Below are 21440 nucleotides of genomic sequence, written 5' to 3' on the forward strand. Positions count from 1 at the left end.
AACTACCAATTGCCCAGCTAATGAAAGGGAGAAGATGCACAGATATTAGAAGAAAAAACAAACATGGATGATGTGAAACGCTTTGGTGCATTCACAACGTATATTTTTTACACAACAGATATTCATTTTCAGAAAGTCTGTAATCGTCACTTGTTTCTGTGAAACGTTCAATCCTCTTCCTTGCAGCTGTCATTCTATACAAAACCCTCTCTAACCCATGTGTCAACACACTGTAAATGATATTCAATGTTTTCTCCTCACAATCTCCCCAACCTCCTTTTTTAGCGGCAGCGTTCGCAATTCCTGTGTTAGTCATGTGCTAGAAGCCCAGTTCACATGCATCACCTCACAGCCATTCTTCAACATTACTTTCAACATTTTAAAAACCTCTCATAGCACAAACCATATCAAAAATTTCAGACTTTTTCATTAAGAAAACTTTGTGCACCATCATCTTCTAGATCTGCAGACATTTTCCTCCACAATCAAAAGCTGCAGCAAAACAAACTTCTAATATTCAATAGCTCAGACAAGAATCAATTTATGGAACTGCAGCTCAACTTGATAACCATGGCACCAGCAACTTTATAATACAGAAATATTAAGTATGTTTAGATGTACCTTCATTGTCGTTCTCTGGAAGTTCAACGTTCCCACCGACACTTTCTCTATCGTCGTCATCATCACCTTCGCCACTGTGAAGGGAAGTAGCAGTTCCCTGCTGCTCTTCTTTCAGTTTCACGTCATTAATGTCACCTTCGGTTTCCTCGCTATCAGCAGCTTGAGGAGTAATGGTCTCTTCTACATCGCTGTCCTCATTTTCTACATTTCGCCCACCATCTGTACTGTAAATTCCACCTCCTACCCCATTTTCTATTGTACTGCTCTCTTCTGCAATTGCATTTAATATGGATAGTGCTTGTTCTCCATCACCACCATATTCACAATCATCTGTAGGTGCCTGTGGTGAACGTTCTTCATTGGCACGGTCCTGCATTGCCTCTGCATCCGACACGTTCTGACTCACTTCCTACAATCATAAAATACAAATCATTCTCTCAAGTAGGCGAAATCAGAGAACCTTTCTACAGAGTTAGTCCCATGCAGTGGAAATTACTAATCCTTAAAGCGCCCCCTTCAATAAAACTAGCAAAAATAACTTCCAAAGGAGAAAGAGATAACTTTTACTCTTTTACTCATCTGGCAGATACGTTGGTAGCAGGAACAGGTTACGGAGTGGCTGAAAGAGAAGCACTGGGGTGCAGCACAAGGTACAACGCAGTTTAAATATCATTAGAAGACCTCTGGATAAACAGGAGGGACCTACTGCAATGAAAATTTTGTCGCAATTTTGTGGAAACCACAGCGCTGCGTCCTAAAGTTTGGTAACAGCACACTGAGCAATAGAAGGACTGTAATCAGAAATATGCATAAATTCAACTAAGAGATAGTTGTAATATCCATTCTTTTGTAATTTAATACCAGAAGTACTTGTATCTCCATATCTTTCCCATTTGCCATGTTACAGTTTTCCTTTAAACTTATCATTTTAACCTAGTGATCCATTAAGAAAGTTTAACAAAATAAAAGTGTTAATACATTCATTAATAATTATATATTAGTCACAAAAAGTGAACACCGCTGTTCCCGGTTCTGACTCGAAAAACCGGCAAAATGTGCTGAAAGAAATGTAATTAAGCAGTCAATTAAAATGACATTAAAGCAGACACACACATCCTAATAGTACATACCAAATTATATATATTGTGTTGGTAATGGACAAAGAGTGAGATGAGCGGGACATGTAGCGCGCATGGATGGGACAAGAGGTGTGCACCGGGTACTGGTTGGGAAACCTGAAGGGAAGAGACCGCTGGGGAGACCTAGACGTAGATGGGAGGATAATCTCAGGCGGGATCTATGGGAGATAGGAGTTGAAGGAGACTGGATTTTGTTGGCCCAGGACAGGGTCCTGTGGAGGGCTTTGGTTGATTCGGTGATAAACCTTCGGGTTCCGTAAGCCATCTGGTTGGTTGGGTCCACTATTTGGGAAGCCTGAGGGGAAGAGAACTCTGGAGAGACCTAGACGTAATCTGGTAAAAGTTTACCGATGTTCAGAGGCGATTTATCACCAATGAGTAAACATGAAACGTGTAAACTTCTACCAGACTACATGGCACAACAACCCAGAAATCAGCCATCAACAATAAATTTGAATATCTCAAAAAGTTTTGGCCCATTTTAATCTCATGTATCATATCCCACAATATAGCAGAATATGGAAAATATAAACCACTCACCACCTGCGATTCATCACCCTCCTCATCCGTACCAACAGACTGTGACGTACGTGTACTTCTCTTTGATCTGGTTGATCGCGCTGGTGGAGCTGTAGTCTTCTTTCGACCACGATTCCTCCTTGTAGCAACAGCTCGTGTTGCCCTCGTGCGGCGAACACCTAAAAAGTAAGATGCTCTTCAGGTTCTCAACATAACAATGTATTTCCTGTATGAAGATACAACATTTCATAACACGTACAGAACCTGAAAATGTTTGCAAATATAGTACTGATTTTCTCCATGTCGCCACCATGAACACAAACCCAAAATGACCAATCAAGGTCAAAACACATAGTGGATCTTAACAAATAGTTGTGTAGACAGAATTAACCTAACGATCAACATGCAACAGGACGCATCCCTTAAAATTATCAAAACCATTCTTTACTATGTGAACAGTTACACAAAATAAATGACAGTGGGCAATCTAACCACTAGTCCACCAAGGGCAACGATCAACTCTTACAGCATACCTTATTACAAGCATAGGTTTTACTTTGTTTTTAGACGGACATAATCTATGGTCTCACACATCAATAGATTCAGAATGTCTGAGGAGCTTCAAGGCAAAGATGAGAAGGATGGTGTGTGGTGGAGGTGAAAAATGCATACGTTTTAGCGGAAAAATCAAAAGGAAAAGTCACATTTTGTAACTCAGGTATGAATGAGAGGATAGCAAAATGAATCTTAAAGACACGGGGTTTAAGATTATGGACTAGATTCAACTGGTACATGATAACGCCTGGTGGCAAAATCTTGTGAACATGAAAATTAAACTCCAGGTTCAAGATTTTTGATCACCTAAACTACTGCTAGTTTTACAAATGTAGGTTGTAATGCCATGCTGTCTTATAAGTGGACATCATTTTGGAGAAACATACCCTTCACCTCGTTAAACTTATAACAGAAAATAAATCAGACAACAAACTTCTCAAAACAATAAATTAAACACCAGAATATAAAGGAAACACATATCAACAGATACCCTTACTCACAATATTTCATGTCATCCAAACAAGCACATATTAGCTAATATTAATTACCTAATATAGATTACACACACATCCACTATCAAAACATGCAAAAGATAGAATTGTTATATACAAAGAATCCTCCAAAACAACCAATACAAGAAACAAAGAACCCTCAAGAAAACAAAGACTGCAACAAAAGAAGCGTTATATTTATATATGTAAAGTAAGGTTTGTCCCACTGTACGCCATGTAGGCGTTTGGGGTGAGTGGAGGTATAGCTCCTCTCTTCCTTGACCTCGGCACTAGATAGGGGCCGGCTTTACCCCCGGGAAAGGACCCCGGTACCCATTGTAGAGGAGGCTGGGTGGGCCCCAGAGCCGGTCTGGACGCAGGGGCTAGAGGAAAAATCCTCTGCCCCCGTCGGGGATCGAACCCCGGGCACCCAGCCCGTAGCTAGTCACTATACTGTCTGAGCTATCCCAGCTCATACATATGTAAAGAATGAAATAAAAACTAATACAAAATTATTCAAAGATGCAAATAAAGACACATAACAGCTGCATCTATGAATTAAGTTGTTTAGAAGCCCGAAGAAGTACAGTGGCCCAACAGTTGAAACTTGTATTAAGACTAGATATAAGGCGCATGTTCATGCAATATGAACTAACTAACCAGACACAGGATACTCCCGACACATACTACACACAGTGTACACATATGGAAATAAGAGAACACCATGACGATAACAAGGAAAACCAGAGAAGGAAAATTTCTTAACAGCCTTGAAAAATACTACATATTCCTCACCAGTAAACAAAAAATATATGAATGAATTTGATATAGATAACTGCAAACCCAATTTTTTAAATTATCTACCAAAAACTAATAAAACACCCTAACAGACAGAAGCGTACTAACCCTTACCCTTTCTTCTAAAATGGAAAATACACCACATTCCACATCATTCTGTAACAGTACACTAAAATACAGCTCAGGTTAGGTAATACTCCACAAATACAGACCATACCAACATAGTAGCACTGCTTAGAAGGAATCTCCATTCTACTCCCTCACACAATGCAGTCTGAGGCGTGGGCCTTGTGCCACTTGGTCACTGGGACCGTGGGTTCGAATCCCACTCAAGGCATGGATGTTTGTCCACGTCTTTCTGTGTTGTGCTGTCCTGTGTACAGGTACAGGCCTTGCGACGGGCCGATCCCTTGTCCAAGGAGTCCTACCGAATGTCTAATAGATCAAAGCCAACGAAAGTTGGGACCTGCAGATGCTCAAGGCACTGAAGAACCGGTCGCCTAAGTAAGTATCCCAGCCCCCTGCTTTCTTGCATTCATTTCATAAATTCTATAATGTAGCATTCCACTGTGTTATGTTGATTGTTGATGGTTATTCTCAGCCACATTTACACATAAGCTTGTTTTTGTTGAACTACAAATCTCAATCCAATACAGTCATCATCAGGTTCAAATGTAAGTTCAAAGTCAATACACAGAAACAGTTCTTTTTTATATTCCTAAGGTACAGGAGATTGACAATCATGTAAAAAGTTTCAAAATGTGCACCATCAGATTCAAAGATCATCTACAGCTGATAACAGAAATTTCGCACAAAGGCAACTAGTTTTTTCCACTGATGCCGATCACTGCTGCCAAAATTTCTTTTTACAGCTCAACTGTAAGCAGATTATAAACTGTGCCTTCCAGAAATCTTCATAATAATCACATAGATTAAGATCTGGACAGTAAGGTGGTCAGGACGACCCATATCTAAATCGTTCAGAAAAATGAATATACAACACTCATCACGATAATTCTCATTAACAATAGCCAACACTGTGTTTGTGGTGTGTGCCTGAGCTGTCCTGTTGAAAAAATGTTTCTCCAAAGCCGATGCCCATTCCTTGGAGAACATGGAGATATCAAAATGGACAGTAATGATGGAAAAAATTGAACCAACAATTAACAAAGGACGCATTTTTCAGGGTGTAATAATATTATGCAGGTGTTCGCTGTTGTGAGCAAGCACGCACGCGCACACATTCTGCCTGATCACACATCCATCCAAATAAAAATGGGCCACAACACTAAATCATGTGTTCTTTGGAGTACTGCTGTATACTCCTCCAAAACATCTTACAGCCACCATAAATAAAATCTTTGCCCCAAGAAGGGCCAACTGCATTTGAAATCTGTTAATCAATTTAATTTAGAGGCAGAAAAAACAGTTCCTACTTTGCCTTTACTAAGTGTTAGTAATGAAGTTTTTTTGTTGTAACATGAAGTTCTCTAAACAAAAAAATGTTTATCTGGGTCAAGGTAACCCAAGTTTACAGTACGCAAGGAACAAATTTACAACATGGAGACCACATGTGAGAATTTGGGTGTGGTTGTTGATGTTACTCAGTTAGATATGGAGTTCCTTAAGGTTCTGTCCTTGGTCCATTACATTTTATTTTATATGTAAATGATATTCCACATCTAACACAAGGCAAAATAATAACGTATGCTGATGACACATCAATATTTAATACAGGTCAAGATATAAATGTACTCCAAAAAGTAACCTTAGACAATACAGGCTTAGTAAAGCAGTATTTTGAAATAAATAATTTATCTATAAACCCAACTAAAACACATTACATTCTTTTCTGGACAAAACAATGTAGGCAGGAAAGTAATTTACAAATTTTAATAAAGAACAGGGAAATAGTTAAAGTACAAGGTACTAACTTCCTGGGGGTTGTGATAGATTGCACCTTGAGTTGGGAAGTACATATTGAAAGAATGTATAGTAGAATTAGCGGTAACCTAATTATAATTAATAGACTCTCTAAAATACTTAATATAAATGAAACAAGAATGTTGTATTATGGTTTGATTTGTCCGTTTTTGTCTTACGGAATCGTCGTATGGGGACAGAGTGCCAAAGTACTCACTCGGCAAATTTTTAATCTTAAAAAAAGGGCAGTAAGGTACACAGCAGGTTTAAAACCAATGGAATCATGCAGAGATAGTTTTAGGCATTTAAAGATATTAATAGTGTACTCATTATACATTCAAGAAACCATTTTATACACAAAAGAAAAGTGTCTGCACTGTAAACAAACAAGTATATACATATAACACAAGAAATAATAATAACTATCATAAATATGTACACAAGTTAGAACTTTATAACAGTAAGCCGTCAGTAGCAGGTTGTGTCTTCTATAATAAACTGCCTACCACAATAAAACAAATAAAAAATAACAACCAGTTTAAGAAGGAATTGAAGGACTTTCTTATTAAGGGGTGCTACTATTCACTAGAAGACTATCTTAATAAAGAATTTTCGAATATTGGCTACTGATAATCTAATGTGGGATTATATCATAATCATTATTGTATTCCGATAACGTATAATATAGACTGACATCCTATATCAATGTATTTTTGATCTACAGGGGGGAAAAATTATTAGTAAGTATTAAGTATTAGGGGGGAAAAAGGAATACTTTAATTCAGAAAAAAATTTGCCTTTACAAAACATAAAAATGTCATTCACTAAGCAAAAAGATATTTTTTTTACCTCATTTGCTGTTATGAAAGCATACAAACTGAGTAATCACATACATACAAAAACAATCAAATCAAAAAAAAAACTGACTCACTTTAAACATGAAGATGGTGGCAGTATCTTCCTCGGAAATTACTGTAACCACCTACATGACTATACACATATCTGTAGCTTATTTAATACTCCTATCAGCAGTTCAGACTATACAGCATCAAATGTTGGAATAATAAATTAGAAAGGATATGGAAGGAAGCATTTGCAGCCTAATGCTATCCTGAGATGTGCTAGTACAAACTATGGAAAACCATCAGAAACCTCACGTATAATACCCAGTCTCCAGCCCAACACTTGAACCTGGAACCTACCGAATATAAAGGAGTATTAACTAGTCAACTACGATGTTTGGTATATAACAACACTGAATCATATTTGACATCTTCACCACTGAGTCAACCTTAGATCTCAAATAATACAACAGACTCAAAAAACAAATGGTATAAGACAATGTCACTCATTAATGAAATTATTTACTGAAAGCAGATATTGAAAGATATTTAACACTAGATAAACAGCGGCTATCACAGTTTGCAGATCACTATTAAGATCATCCTAACTACGAATGGTAACCATCAGCCTAATCTTAAAACCTTGCATACCGTCCAGTGTATTGATATATAAAATAATGCATACAAACAAAACTGTTTATATCATCTGTGATGATGACCTCTTGAGGTTGAAACACGTTTGGCACCAAGTGTCTTTTCAAAGTGTAAACAGTTTTGTTTGAATGCAAGACTTTATATATCAGCCAAATCTCTGATTATATTTATTATATAAAACTCAGGATGCAAATCATCAAACAAAAGTGAAGAGTGAGTAATAAATATGAAAATGTGTTAAAGGCATCACACTATAACACTACTGTTTTCCCAGTATGTGCATGCATGAACTGAAAAAAAAATACAGTTTACTCTCTGGAAGTGGGAATACATAACATGCACAAGTTTCTCAGAGAAAGTAAAGACGTAATAGCATGCACTACCTATAACGCACCATCAGAATTAAAAATGTATCACGATACACATACCCCAATGCCTCACTACAATTAACCACAATTAAGTTTACTCGCCATTAGGAACAAAGTCAACCCCCCACCTCACAACACAAATACAATGCTTTATACCGATCGATAGAATAATAAAATAATCACCATACATAATTTCAACACATATTCGCATATGTGCCGCACATCACCCACACACTAAAGACGCCTCAATAAGAAATGGCGACATTTTCATTAAAAGGAAGGTTCATAGCTGGCGACAAATATTATACAAATTACTTCATTATATATAAGCTACAACTAGCCCACGAAATCATATACACTTACAACATAAGAAATATAGAATGGTGTATATATTTACCAGATTCTTGTAGAGCTATATCGCCTTCATCATCCGACGCCATTTTAAATAGGTGAACAACAGGTTCCCACCGCTCCATTTTATAACGACAAGCTCACCACAGATAAAGTAAACTAACAGCTACTTACTCCGTTAGTCAGAGGTAACAAGTAAGGAGAACTATACAAACCAAAGAGCGCATAGTGAATCCGCATTGCCTCATACACAGTAACAAGACGACCTACTCAACCCACTACTATTACTGAAATAAGAATCGAACCTAATGACAACACTACCCATTTATGCAACAGCATACAAACCCATCAGTAAAAAATCCATACGACAAAGCGGTCAAAACAGATTGTATTTACAATGATAACACTAAAACGTAGAAGGAATTAAACACAGAAACCGAACTTTTCGGCAAGTGACACGAACACATGAAAACAGTTACCTATAAAAATTATACTACACAAAGGAGGAGACTAAATAGAACATATATGTACAGGTACTTGCATGTATGTTAGCTGAATGTTTCTGAAATGCGTACGCTGAAGAACACGTTTATTTACTAAACCACGTGCAAATAAACATTGTTGTAGGAATAGAACAGAATAGGACAGAACAGAACGAATATTACTGAATCAATTGTGGTTTATGCTGACATTGTTAAAAGATGTGTTTAAATTGGCTTTGCTGTTTTGATGTGGATGAGTCGTAGCAAAATTCTTAAGTGCATATTTTCCTAGAGGAAAGAAGTTTAATAGTTCATTGATTCAGAGATCAGAGGAGCCGTCCGGGCACGAATTTCGGAATCCAAAGTGTAGCATCTGAACAAACTTAATAACTGTTATTTACATCGCAAAGACCAGCTCATTTATGTTCTATTCATTTCTACGAAAGAGTTTTTCAGACGAATCTGCTACAATGGGAATGCAAACTGAGAGCTAAAAAATGTTTTAATTTTCCATAACTAACTGTGGAAAATTGAATTAGGGCACATAATTTAGAGAAATATAGTGATTGTATCAGAACGTAGATTGTGAATTTAAGTTACAGACTTTCCCGACTTCAAACCAAAAAAAAAACATAATGTTTTGTCTCACTGATTTATACTCAAAATACCCCCCTCAAATAATCAGAAAACACAAGTTTAGTATCGTTTATATTTTGTAGTAAGTATAGCCGCTAGAAATTGTTCACATTAAGGAATGTCATCGAATATCTGTCTCATTCCTTCTACCCCATTGAAGAATTTACTTCTACCAAATTTCTCAGCCATTATAAACATGTAAGCAATAGTGGGTATGCTTCCCTGTATAATTATTTTTGCGGTAATGCTGTAGTTAACTGCAAATTACTGTGACAGCTATGTCATTTATATTTGTATTAGAAACAACTTTTGTATTTGTTCTAATCCATGTTCTACATCCTAGGCTTGGGTCTATGAAGGATCTATGGAACGTAAATAAATTCTGTTCTACTGGCGAACTCTTTTTGGGCAGAACAATGGACGTGTCGTCAGACAGAATACTAAATAATAATAAAGTGTACTCTGAAGCAAAAACTAGGAGGCATCGTACTGATGAACGCTTGGTCGATTTCATCCAAATATAATTAACACAAATGAAACACGAAAAGAATAAAGCAAGCAAGAGCAGTGTCAAATAGCTCACTAATGATTAACTCGGTTAAAAATAATGGAGTAATAAATGGGCCTATATGCATAAGGAAGCATTTTAATAAAATTACACGCGATTTCAACAAATTATCCTCAAAGACAATTTAGCGTTCCACGAAAGGCTAATAAAGAGTATGTGTGACACAGGTATTGAAGAGGTTGATAAACCCCTGGCTTAGATTCGTTGGATTCATGCGATCGTCCTGACGTTGAAAATATGATCCTATACCGCGCTATATCATGGCTGTCGATATTTTTAATTTCGATAAGTCACAACTGAAACCAAAATGGCTTTATTTGTAGAAGTTTATGTATTCATAACGGTTTATTTCATAGTGTAATTGATATGGTGTCAGTTTTTGGTTTTGAGCTTTCGTTTCAGAATGGAAGTCTTTCATTGTTACGAATTTCTGTTGATGAGGAAGTTTCAGGAGGATTCGTTGTTATGGAATGAATTGAAAGCAGAAACTTGGGTTAATCTGAAAACATTTTTAGGCGCATTTCAGGACCGAGTATTGAAAACTAAAGTTGATGGTAGTGATTGCGTAGAAAATGATACCGATGTGTCTAGATATAAGGTACACACACACATTGTTACAAAATGTTAATTATCTCAGTGTTTTGACTATAGATTGATTTATAATCTCCCACTTTTTACAGAAGATTTCCGCCGATTTGTGGTTTCTAGCAGTGACACTTGAAAAGTCTCCCCATCGGCTTTTGGCTTTTCTAAACTCGGAACTCCGTCAAGAGTCAGAAGACGTGCAAATTCCTGGTCAAACTGTACTGGCCAGGTATCTGTCACACTACAATTTCGTAGAAATGCATTTGGATAGCATTTTTAAATATGGAGAAACTGCCACACTTCCAAAAGAAGTATGTAATGGAGACCTTTAATCTTACATAGAGTTCTTTATAAAATACTGTACTTCTGACTGTAATTGTTTATTGTGCTTGTATTGTTTAATTGACAGTTATTTAGGTGTAGAAATGTGCGAGTCTTATCTCTGAATTTCAACAACTTGGAGTGGATTCCACCTGATGTTGGCCGTCTTTGTTGCTTGGAAAGATTGTCCCTAACTAATAACCGTCTACAAAACAAATCAGTCCCACACACTCTTACCTTCTGCCATCACTTAAAAGAATTATATTTGGATAACAACTTGCTAGATGCCCTTCCAGGATTTTTGTTGGACATGCCACAGCTGTGTACAGTGCATCGACATGGAAATCACAATTACTTCAAGGCTACATTCATGTGGTATCACACAGATGTTAATGATAGGTATGTACGGTTATTATTAAGTTATTTAAAATCTTGACATGTATAAGCATTATTGTTGTTATACTGATGATGATGTGATGGTTTCAGACTTTGATGACAAATCAGCATGGACCCAGTTTCTGGGTAGTGTCATCATGTAGATATAGATTGTATTGCTGACATTTTGGAGACTTTCCATTTTTAAGGTGCAGCAACTATCCAGTCTGATTTTTATGGTACACGTCCTTGATAAATATTCTGTTTGTGCCACTGAGCAGTCATTTAGCTTTAACGTTTGAAACCAGAAGAAGTGTGAAACATAGGCAGCGCAGCCTACATATACATAGTACCATCCAATCATACCACTGCAAATCATCACACAAAAGTGCCATTTTAAACCTGAACTTTGATTTTAATGACCATTGGTGAGCTTGTAAGCTCAAAAGAAATTAGTATTCTAACAAAATTTCAGCACTCTTTATTTTTAGTGGTGTAGGGGTGAACAAATCATAAAAGTGTATTTTTTTGGCATTCACTTTCACTAGAAATTATGACTTTTGTTCCATACAAATTACCAAGCTCATATGGGGCTTATTTAAAAGCAAATGAAATTATCTTTTAAAATGTATGTAACTTACATAGTTTTAACATCAACCAGAACATCATTAACAACTGAGAAGTTAAAGCGTAAGAGAAATGACTAATTATCATATTTGTAATTAAGGATTAATTTACAGTATTACCACCATGTCTGTTGTCAATACTTTTTGCATTGTACTGCTTGCTGTGTTACAGACGTGGTAAATAATGTTCCAGAATTATGCGTTTCATAGTTTGTGCACATTCTTGATTTTATTACAAATGATCTGACATTTTGCTGTCTGTTAGACTATAACATTATTATTATTCAGTGTTCTGTCTGATGACAGGTCCATTGCTCTGCCCAAAAAAGAGCTCTCCAGTTTTCCCTATTCTCAGCTTCTCGTTTTAACTCCTGAAACTTCATCTTCTTTCCTTTATGAAGCAAATATATTTTTTGCAGAAGAGATTACATTTTGTGAGAAACTGAAGGTCACAGGTTATGTCAGGCAACATTGAAACCTAATCTACTGTATCTGAATGTGAATTATATATCTCTAAAAAGAGCATAAAATAAGCAAAGAAACAAACTATTAACACTATAAAAAAGACTTGTGTCATATGCGTTTCAACCTCAAGACGTCATCATCAGTGGCAACAGGGAAATGAATTCATTTAATCAAATGACTATGGCACTTGTATCTTTTTTATAGTGTTTATAGTTTATTTGTTTGCTTATTTTATATTCTAATACACCCCACGGTATGCATAGTTTTAAGATTCTAGAAAGAGCATTTCATTTATTATTATTATTAGTGTTCTGTCTTACGACAGGTCCATATATTATGAACAGGATCATTCCATCCTCTTCAGGCTGTCAGGGACCCGTTCATACATATATACATTCTTGGCAGATGATCCAGAAGTGGTTTGCCATTGCCTTCTTCTGTGTGTGAATGGAGTAATTGTTGGGATGCCACGGAGAAACCGGGGAAGCCCCCGGAGGAAAACTCCGTGTTGCCTAGACCACGGCCTTGCCCAACACAAGTTATAAATTCGGGCACCGCCGGGAATCGAACCCGAGACCCCAGGATTACAAGACCAGCGTTCTAACCGCTAGACCACCTCACCTTATTATTATTTAGTGTTCTGTCTGACGACAGGTCCATATGAACAGGATCCTTCCATCCTTTTCTCGGACTGGGACCTGTTCATATACGTTCTTGGCAGATGATCCAGAAGTGGTTTGCCATTGCCTTCTTCTGTGTGTGAATGGAGTAATTGTTGGGATGCCACGGAGAAACCGGGGAAGCCCCCGGGGGAAAACTCCGTGTTGCCTAGACCACGGCCTTGCCCAACACAAGTTATAAATCTGATCATAATAATAAATAAGTCCCATATGAGCTTTGTGGCTTGTACAGAACAAAAAGTTATGATCATTATTAGTGGAGCATCATTCCAACAAATGTAATTTTTTATGTATGCACCCCTGCACCACAGAAAATGTGATTGCTGAAATTTTACAAGAATACCTTTTTCTGTGGAGTCTATAAGCCCACCATCTTTCATTGAAATCTGATGTCAGGTTGTGGGCTATGATGATTCTGCATGGAATGACTTCATCACCCAGAAATAGGATCCAGATTATTGATGATCATGCTATGCTTAGCTTAGATTACGTTAGTTTTTACTCTTCTTATTAGTGTGTACAATTTACATGTTCAAAAGTATTGGTTATGTTCTCATGTTCGGTATCTTTCATCCACCAGAGTTCTACATGTGCTTGACGAGGTTCAGAAAAGGAGGAAACCGACCAGCAGTTATAATCCAGATAGCTTGCTGTTCCTTTCAGCTACAGCTCTAGTATCGTCAAATATTAATTTTTTTGAGCCAGGATTGCTTCCAAACACGCTTCAGGAATACGTGGCTGATATGTATCCAAAGTTCAGTATATGTGACAATTGCCATACAGCTGTACCATACAGTTCATCGGGTAAATTGTCATTTATGTATTCAGGCTTAGAATAGAGAGGACAACATTGAGCTGGAATTTGAGTTTGTTTTTGGAATTAACTCATTGTTACGTCATACAGGGGACAATGTGTTGAGCTTTTTTTTAGCTTGGAATTTAAGTTGATGTTTAGAACTTTCTACCAAGGAGCATGAACACTTTTGATGGCTGCTAACTGGTGAAAATTACTCAGAAATACTAACATTTACTTTTAATTGAAAATTTATGTTAAATTAAATTAAATCTGTGGCGTAACAGCTCCAGAGAGCCAAAGCCGACTAGCTTGACTGCTGGCCTCACGTTCACATGCCTAAGCAGAGGTGAACGATCATCCAACCAGATATAGGGTGATGTGTGGTCAGCACGACGAACCCCCAGCCATTGCAAGTTTTCATGACCGGATTACGCTACTCATTGTAGCTCCCCAATTTCCTCACGATGCTGGGTTGGCACCGGTCCCACACACTGGTCGAAAGCTCATGAGAAAATTTCTTCTCCCCCGAGACTCGAACCAGCGCGCTATCCGTATCGCCGGTCCGAAGCATGATGCCTCAGACCGCGCGGCTACGGTGGTGAAAACTACTCAGAAATACTAACATTTACTTTTAATTGAAAATTTATGTTATGTGTTTGGTTTTGACCTTGAACATTAACATAATTTTTAAAAGCATTGTAAGGAGACCTCACCATGTGAAAACATAAGTAGAAGAAAAAGAATTCATAGAGATATATGTGAGTCTCTATAATTAATTGATATTGTTTACTATGATGCTGTATCAGTTGCATATGTTAACTCTGCCTCCCTGTGTTCATGGAATTTCTTCGTCTGTGTCTGTATGTATTAATAGATATTCATAAGATTCCAATACATTGTAGTGTTGTGAATGTATTTTGAATATATAGTACAGATTATTTAATTTTATAATTGTATGATGAATTAATTTAATATAGATTTTAAGCTTTTTTCATGTATTAATACTGTTTTATTTTTGTTTATTATTCCGTACGTGAATAGGGTAGTGGTTCATATTAGACGTGAAATAGTTTGGCGCGCTGAACAGTGTTTGAATATTTCATCATTTATTACTGTGTCAGTTGAGGGACAAGGAAGGATTTTACTGTTTAATTGAGCAAAATAGCAGACTGTATTATGGGTATGAATAATGTACTTAAATTATTGTTCTATCTAATCGAGGTTTTTTATTTGTGCCTGGTTGCTGTGGGTTTAGTAATTACATCCGAACTAAATATTACTGTAATCTTACACAAGGTTTATATGTAGCACATAGCCGTAGTTTAGAAAGCGTGATTCACGTTGTTAGTTACCATTATTTTTTTTCCTTTATGTCAGGTTACAGAGTGTTCACTTTTAAGAACCCATACTTGGGAAACACGTGTGTGCCATTCCAACACTGGGCATGTTCACGATCTTGTGCAGAAGCCATTGAGATTCCGGCTCATCAAGAACAGATGCGAGCTGCAGAGAGAATGGATGAAGAGTATGACAATTATATTAGAGAAATTCAAAATGAAGAAATTTCCTTACCAAACAGAAGTTTCTGTACACTTCTGTAAGATTTGATGGGTTGTCTCTACAACAGTATTAAGATATTGTTAGCAGAAGCATTTTGTGAAATAATTTTGATATTGTTAAACAACTTACAATTCTTAAAAAGAAAAAAAGAAGGCTGAGAACATGCTTGTAAGTAAATCCTTTTATGATTTTTCTTGCATGTGTTAACAGTTTCTTAATCTGAAGTAATTTATAGACGCTATTGAAAGCTTGATGTAGAAGTACTTTGCATTTAATTGCAGGAAGAAAGTACAAAAAATGCATACCAGTGCATTTTTAAATTATTTATTGTAATAAAAAAAAATTCTAGAACTTAACAATAAAAAAATGAGAAAATTAACTTGAATTTTTTAATGAGGCCATAGTTCAAATTTTTAATTGCACAAAGTTATATGTAAAGTGGGTAAGATAGAATGAAGTACTTAACCAGTCTTGGTACCAGCTGAAGACAGGTTGAACACCTGACATGCCTTTCACTGAATGAACTTACTCGATTAGGAGAATTATTATTATTCTTGGATTTGTGTCTTGGTTCTTTCTCTGATAAGTGGTTATTGTGTTCCACCTGTTTTGTATGTATACATGAATGTGTATGTGCTGAATTTTGTATTGACTATGAAGACGCTAAGAAATACTGTAGACTTAACCATGTTACGTTCAGGGTGGGAACTGACAGAATATGATGATTCGTAATGTTTCTTCTCAGTCTGCCAGCTGTGTCTGGTGGTTGAAAGGTGAAAACACCAATGTTTTGAGAACCGTCTCTGTCGTCATCCTCTGATTCACATTATGTTTCTCTTAATTGATTACAGGATTCACCACTCCTGATGTTTGAAGGCAGCCAACGAACGAGTCACTGCCATGTTGGCAGCCAGTCCTCCGCACTTGTATGTGTGGAGAACACAGTCCGACGAATGTATATTAAAGGCTTATAAAACTTACCTTCCTATTTTATTTTGTTTTAATCCAGGGAAACAGCTAAAGGAGTATCATCATCATCGTATCTTTATTTGATTTATGCGTGCCGCTTGCTTTGGTTCTTTGGTCTTGACACTTTGGGAAATTAATCTGCTTTGTTCAGCTTCAGATATTTACTTTTGGAAGAAACTGACTATAAAAAAGTTAAACTAGAAACATGGTCCGTGAACCACTGTCTTCCTGAAAGAACCACGTACATGTTCAGTACAATTTTACCGAGCTTCAATACCTTGTATCTCTATTGAAATTTGGTTTAAACAGGCGTAGGAAATAAACAAGTGGGACTAAACATCAGGTTTTCTCCAATAAATTCAGAAATTTAATGGCTTCTTGTCAAATGTATTATTTGGTATAATTCATGGATACTTTGAGGGTTAAGTGATATTTTCAGGAGCAGCAAATAGCTGCTTATGTCTTGATGCGTAGCGTCATGAACTGCAGGAACATCTTACTAATACGATACTGGGTAATACAAATATTGGTCACTATGAAACTGTCGGCACTGTGTCAATTATATGTAATGCTTTGCATTTGTAATTGTTTTTAACTTCCTTCATAAGACATTTGTTTTATATTTGTTATCTAATAGTCAGGTCTCTTCCATGTTTTTCAAAAAGACATTAACTGTTGCCCTCGGTGGACTAGTGGTTAGTGTGCTCACCACTGGACCCAAGGTTTGCGGGCTCATACCTGGCTGAGGTGATGGATTCTTAAGGGTGAAAGATCCATAACACAACTTCCTTTGGAGGGGAAGTAAAGCTAGCATTCCCATGTCGTAGATTCACGGGATGTAAAAGAACCCTACGAGCATGAATGAGATGTTTTGTAAGCAAAATTCAGCGACCATATCTCACCCAAGCCTCTCCTGATTCTCTACTAGATGTCTCTAGCAGACAGATCAGGATTGAGTAGAAATTGTGCAGAGGCAGTGGGCTTGTCACTCACTATTCACAGATGCACACTTCGGACTAGGAAACCTCCCACATGGGAGGGGGCCAAGGCCTGACTCACGGTGTAGTGCCATTGGATGGATGGATTTGCAGAGTTTCATAAAAGCTGGTTCTATCTTCTATGCTGCTATTTGCATGTAATTTTAAGCTGTTTACATATTGAAAATAAGTATTTTTACTTCTCACTGCATGTACTCTTGCTATTAGAATGCCCAATTCTGTTTACCACCATTTTCTAGTCAGTAGGCAGGATTCCATACTTAAGAATCATGGTCATTTGCAGTTTTTTTTTTATTCTGAGAGAACTTGTACTTAGGTAATTTCCTGATTATTTGTGCACAGTTTTTATTGTTAAATGCAGATATGAGTGAAATAGGTTTTCAAAGTTTTTCTGTGATGTACTGTTTACTTCATAAGGGGGGAAGGTGTTGGTTTTGGGTGGGCCTGCGGAAGATATGGTCAAACTGTACCTTTTCTCAGTGATTTATGTTCAGTATTGGTGTTGGGGCAAGAAGAGGAGGTTTGTTCCAGGTGTCATGATGCATCTAAAGAACACCTTATGGCCATATGTTGTAGAAATGCATCCATAAATCACAATCTGAAACGTGTAGTGATTTTTAAAGCTGAAAAACCACACATTTTTTAGGGTACTAAAGCAAACTGCATTCCTGCTCATTATTACAACTGGAAAGGAGTGTGGATAGGGAAATTTATGAAAATTGGTTCCACAAGAACTTTGTTCCAGAAGTTTGGGCTTTCCTCAAAGAGAATGGATTACCATAGTAAACATGGTTGATGCTAGAGAGTGTGCACTGACTTTCAACAATGGCACATTGTTGTAAAGTTTTTGCCTCCTGATATCATAGCTGTTATACAGACCATGGATCAAGGAGTGACTGCATCCCTGAAACACTATTGGACTGACCTCTCTTGCCAATGAAGATGCCAGCATAATTCCATTGTGGAAAGAAATGATTTTGTTGAATGCTATACATGGCATATTTTGGATATTGTCTTCCATGAATCCAGTAACGTTGATCTGATCGTGGAGGAAAGTTCTTCCAGATCTAGAGGATGATGATTTGCAAGGTGTACCTAAAGAAGAAATCAACAAGTCTGAAATTCTTGACATGATGTATGTTATGAGAAGTTCTGAAATTGACAAAAATAACAGAGAATGGCTAAAGGGTTTTGTGTGTGAACTGGGTTTGTAGCTTATTAAAGATGTGGAAGACACTGTCAATGCTGCTGTTAAATGAAAGTGAGAAGAAGAGGATGAGAAGTGAAGAAAGATGGTAGAGTGCATCAGTCATAGCATGGTACATACATTGTCTGTGATATGGTCCTGCAGTTGATAGTATTAGACTAGATAGATCAGAGAGAGTTCAAATATGGTGTGTAATGGTCACTTCTTTTTGTGAACTGTTTAATGCTCCTCCTCACAGCAGTACATATTTTCCTGGCAGCTGTAATGTCATTTTTTCTCAAAATAAACCAGTTTTGTAAAAAGAATATAAGGTATTGTATGACATCTTATAATGTACTTAACAAAATATTTCAGATTATCTGTGTTTTTTGATTATTTATGCATCTTTTCCTATTCATTAGCCCAAATAATCAGGAATTTGGTGTACTTCAGAATGAAATGTGAATGTACTCATTAGATTCATTAGTTATATTTGATTGATGTGTCAGAAGTCACTGCTTGTTGTGCAGTTTTAACTTGCTTTGTGTACAAAGGCTTTATATCATATATCTTAATTTAAAAGTTTCATTGGACTCGGCATAGTATTGAGTTTATGATTCATTATGGTGATCAAGATGATGTGGAAGGATTATTCAATCATATTTTTACCACAGTTGACTGGGTGCATTATTCATGTGGAAGCAGGTGTAGAAATAGGAGTGAAAATTATTTTTGTTTTCTTGAGAGGTTGTGATTATTAAAATATGTCATGTCACTCCAGAAAAAATTAGTGTGTGGATAATAAAGCACAAATGTATAGTTTTATTGCAGTTGTATTACATATTTAGATACCATAACTTTTACCATATTCCATTTTAATTTGTTTTGCAGGTTATGTACTGCATGTCAAAAACTGTCACTGATGCTTGCACAGATACTGAATCTCAGTTCAGCAGCATGTCTTTGTAAATTAAACACCATCTATAATAATATTATTCTTGTAATATCCTTATAATATGTAGGGGATTTATTCTTACCACTGTGTTCCACAGTTCTTGAAATTACTTCATTTCACTTGGATCCAGGGTAATGTGACTGTGCCCCAAACCTACCTAATAGTTGCAGAGTTGCCTGTGACTTTGCCCTTCTTACTTTCTTCTACCTTTCACAAATTAGTGACACCAAATTATGGCTTAAAAGCATTAACGATATAAGGAGTAAAAAAACAAACTGTACACTGCATTTCCTCGTACACTGTACAGCAGTGTAATTTACCAATCCAGTCTTGACTATCACCACTGTAAACTTGAATAATGTGTTATTTGAGGCCTTAAAATGTTATGGACATTGATGAAAGACTCTCAGGTAACAAGCCACGTCAGGTAACTGAATGGCCACTCAACCACCTGACGCGGCTTGTTACCCCGAGAGTCTTTCACCAACTTCGGTCGCCATGAAGCTTCACTTTATACATTACTATGGAAGTTAAATTTTGATTTTAAGATCCGTAAAGTTTTCATGTTACTTGGTGAAGTCTGTTGCACATATCTGTTTGCAACCAGTAGCTCAGCTATGCAGAAATGACTCTGAATTTGAAAACCGGTACTGTAAAGCACATACAATTATAAGTAACAAATTAAACAATTTTGTATAATTGTGTTGATCTTGAAATGATATAGGGTTCATGAACCTACCTGTACCACTGCAAGCAGTAGTTGGTATTAGTATTGCTGGATTTCTGTACTAGTATTCCAAAAAAGAACAATGTTTAAGAAACTGGATCTGGTTTCTGACTCAGGTGAAAATGTGGAAGATACCTACTCAGTTGGGTCTGTTAGGAGCCAACCTCAGTAACTCCAGCAGTTGAAGTTAGCTCTTTCTAATGTACCTAAGAGAGTAGGTACTAGCATCTTTTCAACTGAGGACAGAACATCCGTGGCATAATAGCTCCAGAGCCAAAGCCGACTAGCTTGACTGATGGCCTCACGTTCACATGCCTAAGCAGAGGTGAACGATCATCCAACCAGTTATAGGGTGACCTGTGGTCAGCACGAACCCCCAGCCATTGCTAGTTTTCATTACCGGATTACGCTACTCATTGTAGCTCCCCAATTTCCTCATGATGCTGGGTTGGCACCAGTCCCATACACTGATCGAAAGCTCATGAGAAAATTTCTTCTCCCCCAAGACTCGAACCAGCACGCATTCCGTATCGCCGGTCCGAAGCATGATGCCTCAGACCGCGCGGCTACGTTACGGGACGAGGACAGAACATATAGTTTCTAAAATGTTATTCTCTATGGAACACTAGATAAGGGACAAAGGTCAGAAATCTGTTAATATTATTTGTAATATACCTTTATCAGCAGGTAGAGGTATATGTTATTAATTTGTATTCTATTTTTATATGGGCTTTTTATTAATATATGCACTTTCAGGAAAATGTTGCACCATGATTAAACAATTCTCTCAACGAGTTGTATTAGGTAGGTGGAGAAGCAACATTATCCATGACAATCATTAGCATTTCTCCTGTACTTTTAATATTAACAGGTTAGCAACAAGTGTTCTGGATGTTGTGTAAAAGTGATGTTCAAGGTTATTGAAAACACCTAATTTTATAATACTTATGTATAGAATCTAATCTGATCTTGTCCTAGTGTTTTTAGCCATTGTGGTGTGTGCTCATGTCTTAGATTTATTTATAAAGTAAATATGAATTACACTTTATTTTAATAACAATATAGTGTGATAGAGAATATTAACAATGTAAACTTTTAAATTTGGCATATATATATTCTAGCTTTACTGATTCTTACCCCTTGTGTTCTGTGTAGTACACTTCTTCTTTTGTTCAAAGGATCCCACATTGTCCATTTTCTGATGTGTGTGTGTGGACTTTTGTATGCACAGATCCAAACCTCCATGGTTC

At 36.8% G+C, this 21440-nt stretch overlaps 2 protein-coding genes across 7 annotated transcripts in view; one reads left to right on the forward strand and one right to left on the reverse strand.

Annotated features, from left to right (window-relative positions):
* Window positions 1–8422, reverse strand: part of Prp39 (pre-mRNA processing factor 39) — a 30260-nt gene extending 21838 nt beyond the window's left edge. For 3 of the 4 annotated variants that reach the window (XR_002543141.2, XM_022064308.2, XM_022064307.2), the window contains exons 1-3: window positions 8308–8422; window positions 2301–2458; window positions 622–1030 (exon numbers count right to left, since the gene is read on the reverse strand). Coding sequence is in view for 3 of the 4 variants with exons in the window: in XM_022064308.2 (XP_021920000.1) it covers window positions 622–1030; window positions 2301–2458; window positions 8308–8386 (646 nt within the window). In the remaining variant the exon portion in view is untranslated. Of the gene's footprint in view, window positions 1–621; window positions 1031–2300; window positions 2459–8093; window positions 8154–8307 lie in introns of those variants that run through there. The other variant, XM_022064309.2, reaches the window with a different exon arrangement.
* Window positions 8423–10166: 1744 nt separating this feature from the next.
* On the forward strand, window positions 10167–21326 carry LOC110829986 (uncharacterized). Of its 3 annotated transcripts, none has more exons than XR_002543140.2 (6): window positions 10167–10545; window positions 10628–10843; window positions 10942–11252; window positions 13580–13803; window positions 15173–15523; window positions 16207–21326. XR_002543140.2 is itself a non-coding variant. In XM_022064305.2 (6 exons), exons 1-6 carry the CDS (start codon window positions 10351–10353, stop codon window positions 16220–16222), a joined length of 1110 nt encoding a protein of 369 aa, XP_021919997.1. In that variant the 5' UTR covers window positions 10167–10350; the 3' UTR covers window positions 16223–21326. The 3 variants fall into 3 exon arrangements, 2 of the variants coding, with proteins under 2 accessions (XP_021919997.1, XP_021919996.1); XM_022064305.2 differs by having other exon boundaries at window positions 15173–15320; XM_022064304.2 differs by having other exon boundaries at window positions 15173–21326.
* The last annotated feature ends 114 nt before the right edge of the window (window positions 21327–21440 follow it).

Source organism: Zootermopsis nevadensis, unplaced genomic scaffold (assembly GCF_977971745.1).
Source record: "Zootermopsis nevadensis isolate Lab colony 2312 unplaced genomic scaffold, Znev_1.0 Znev_ptg000013l, whole genome shotgun sequence".
Taxonomy (NCBI): domain Eukaryota; kingdom Metazoa; phylum Arthropoda; class Insecta; order Blattodea; family Termopsidae; genus Zootermopsis; species Zootermopsis nevadensis.

Excerpts from the sequence above, each read along its gene's own strand:
- LOC110829986 (XM_022064304.2), top strand. The coding sequence starts at position 10,351 with ATGGAAGTCTTTCATTGTTACGAATTTCTGTTGATGAGGAAGTTTCAG. Across the intron at positions 10,546-10,627 it reads CCGATGTGTCTAGATATAAG|AAGATTTCCGCCGATTTGTG; the intron begins GTACACACACAC and ends CACTTTTTACAG. Across the intron at positions 10,844-10,941 it reads CTGCCACACTTCCAAAAGAA|TTATTTAGGTGTAGAAATGT; the intron begins GTATGTAATGGA and ends TTTAATTGACAG.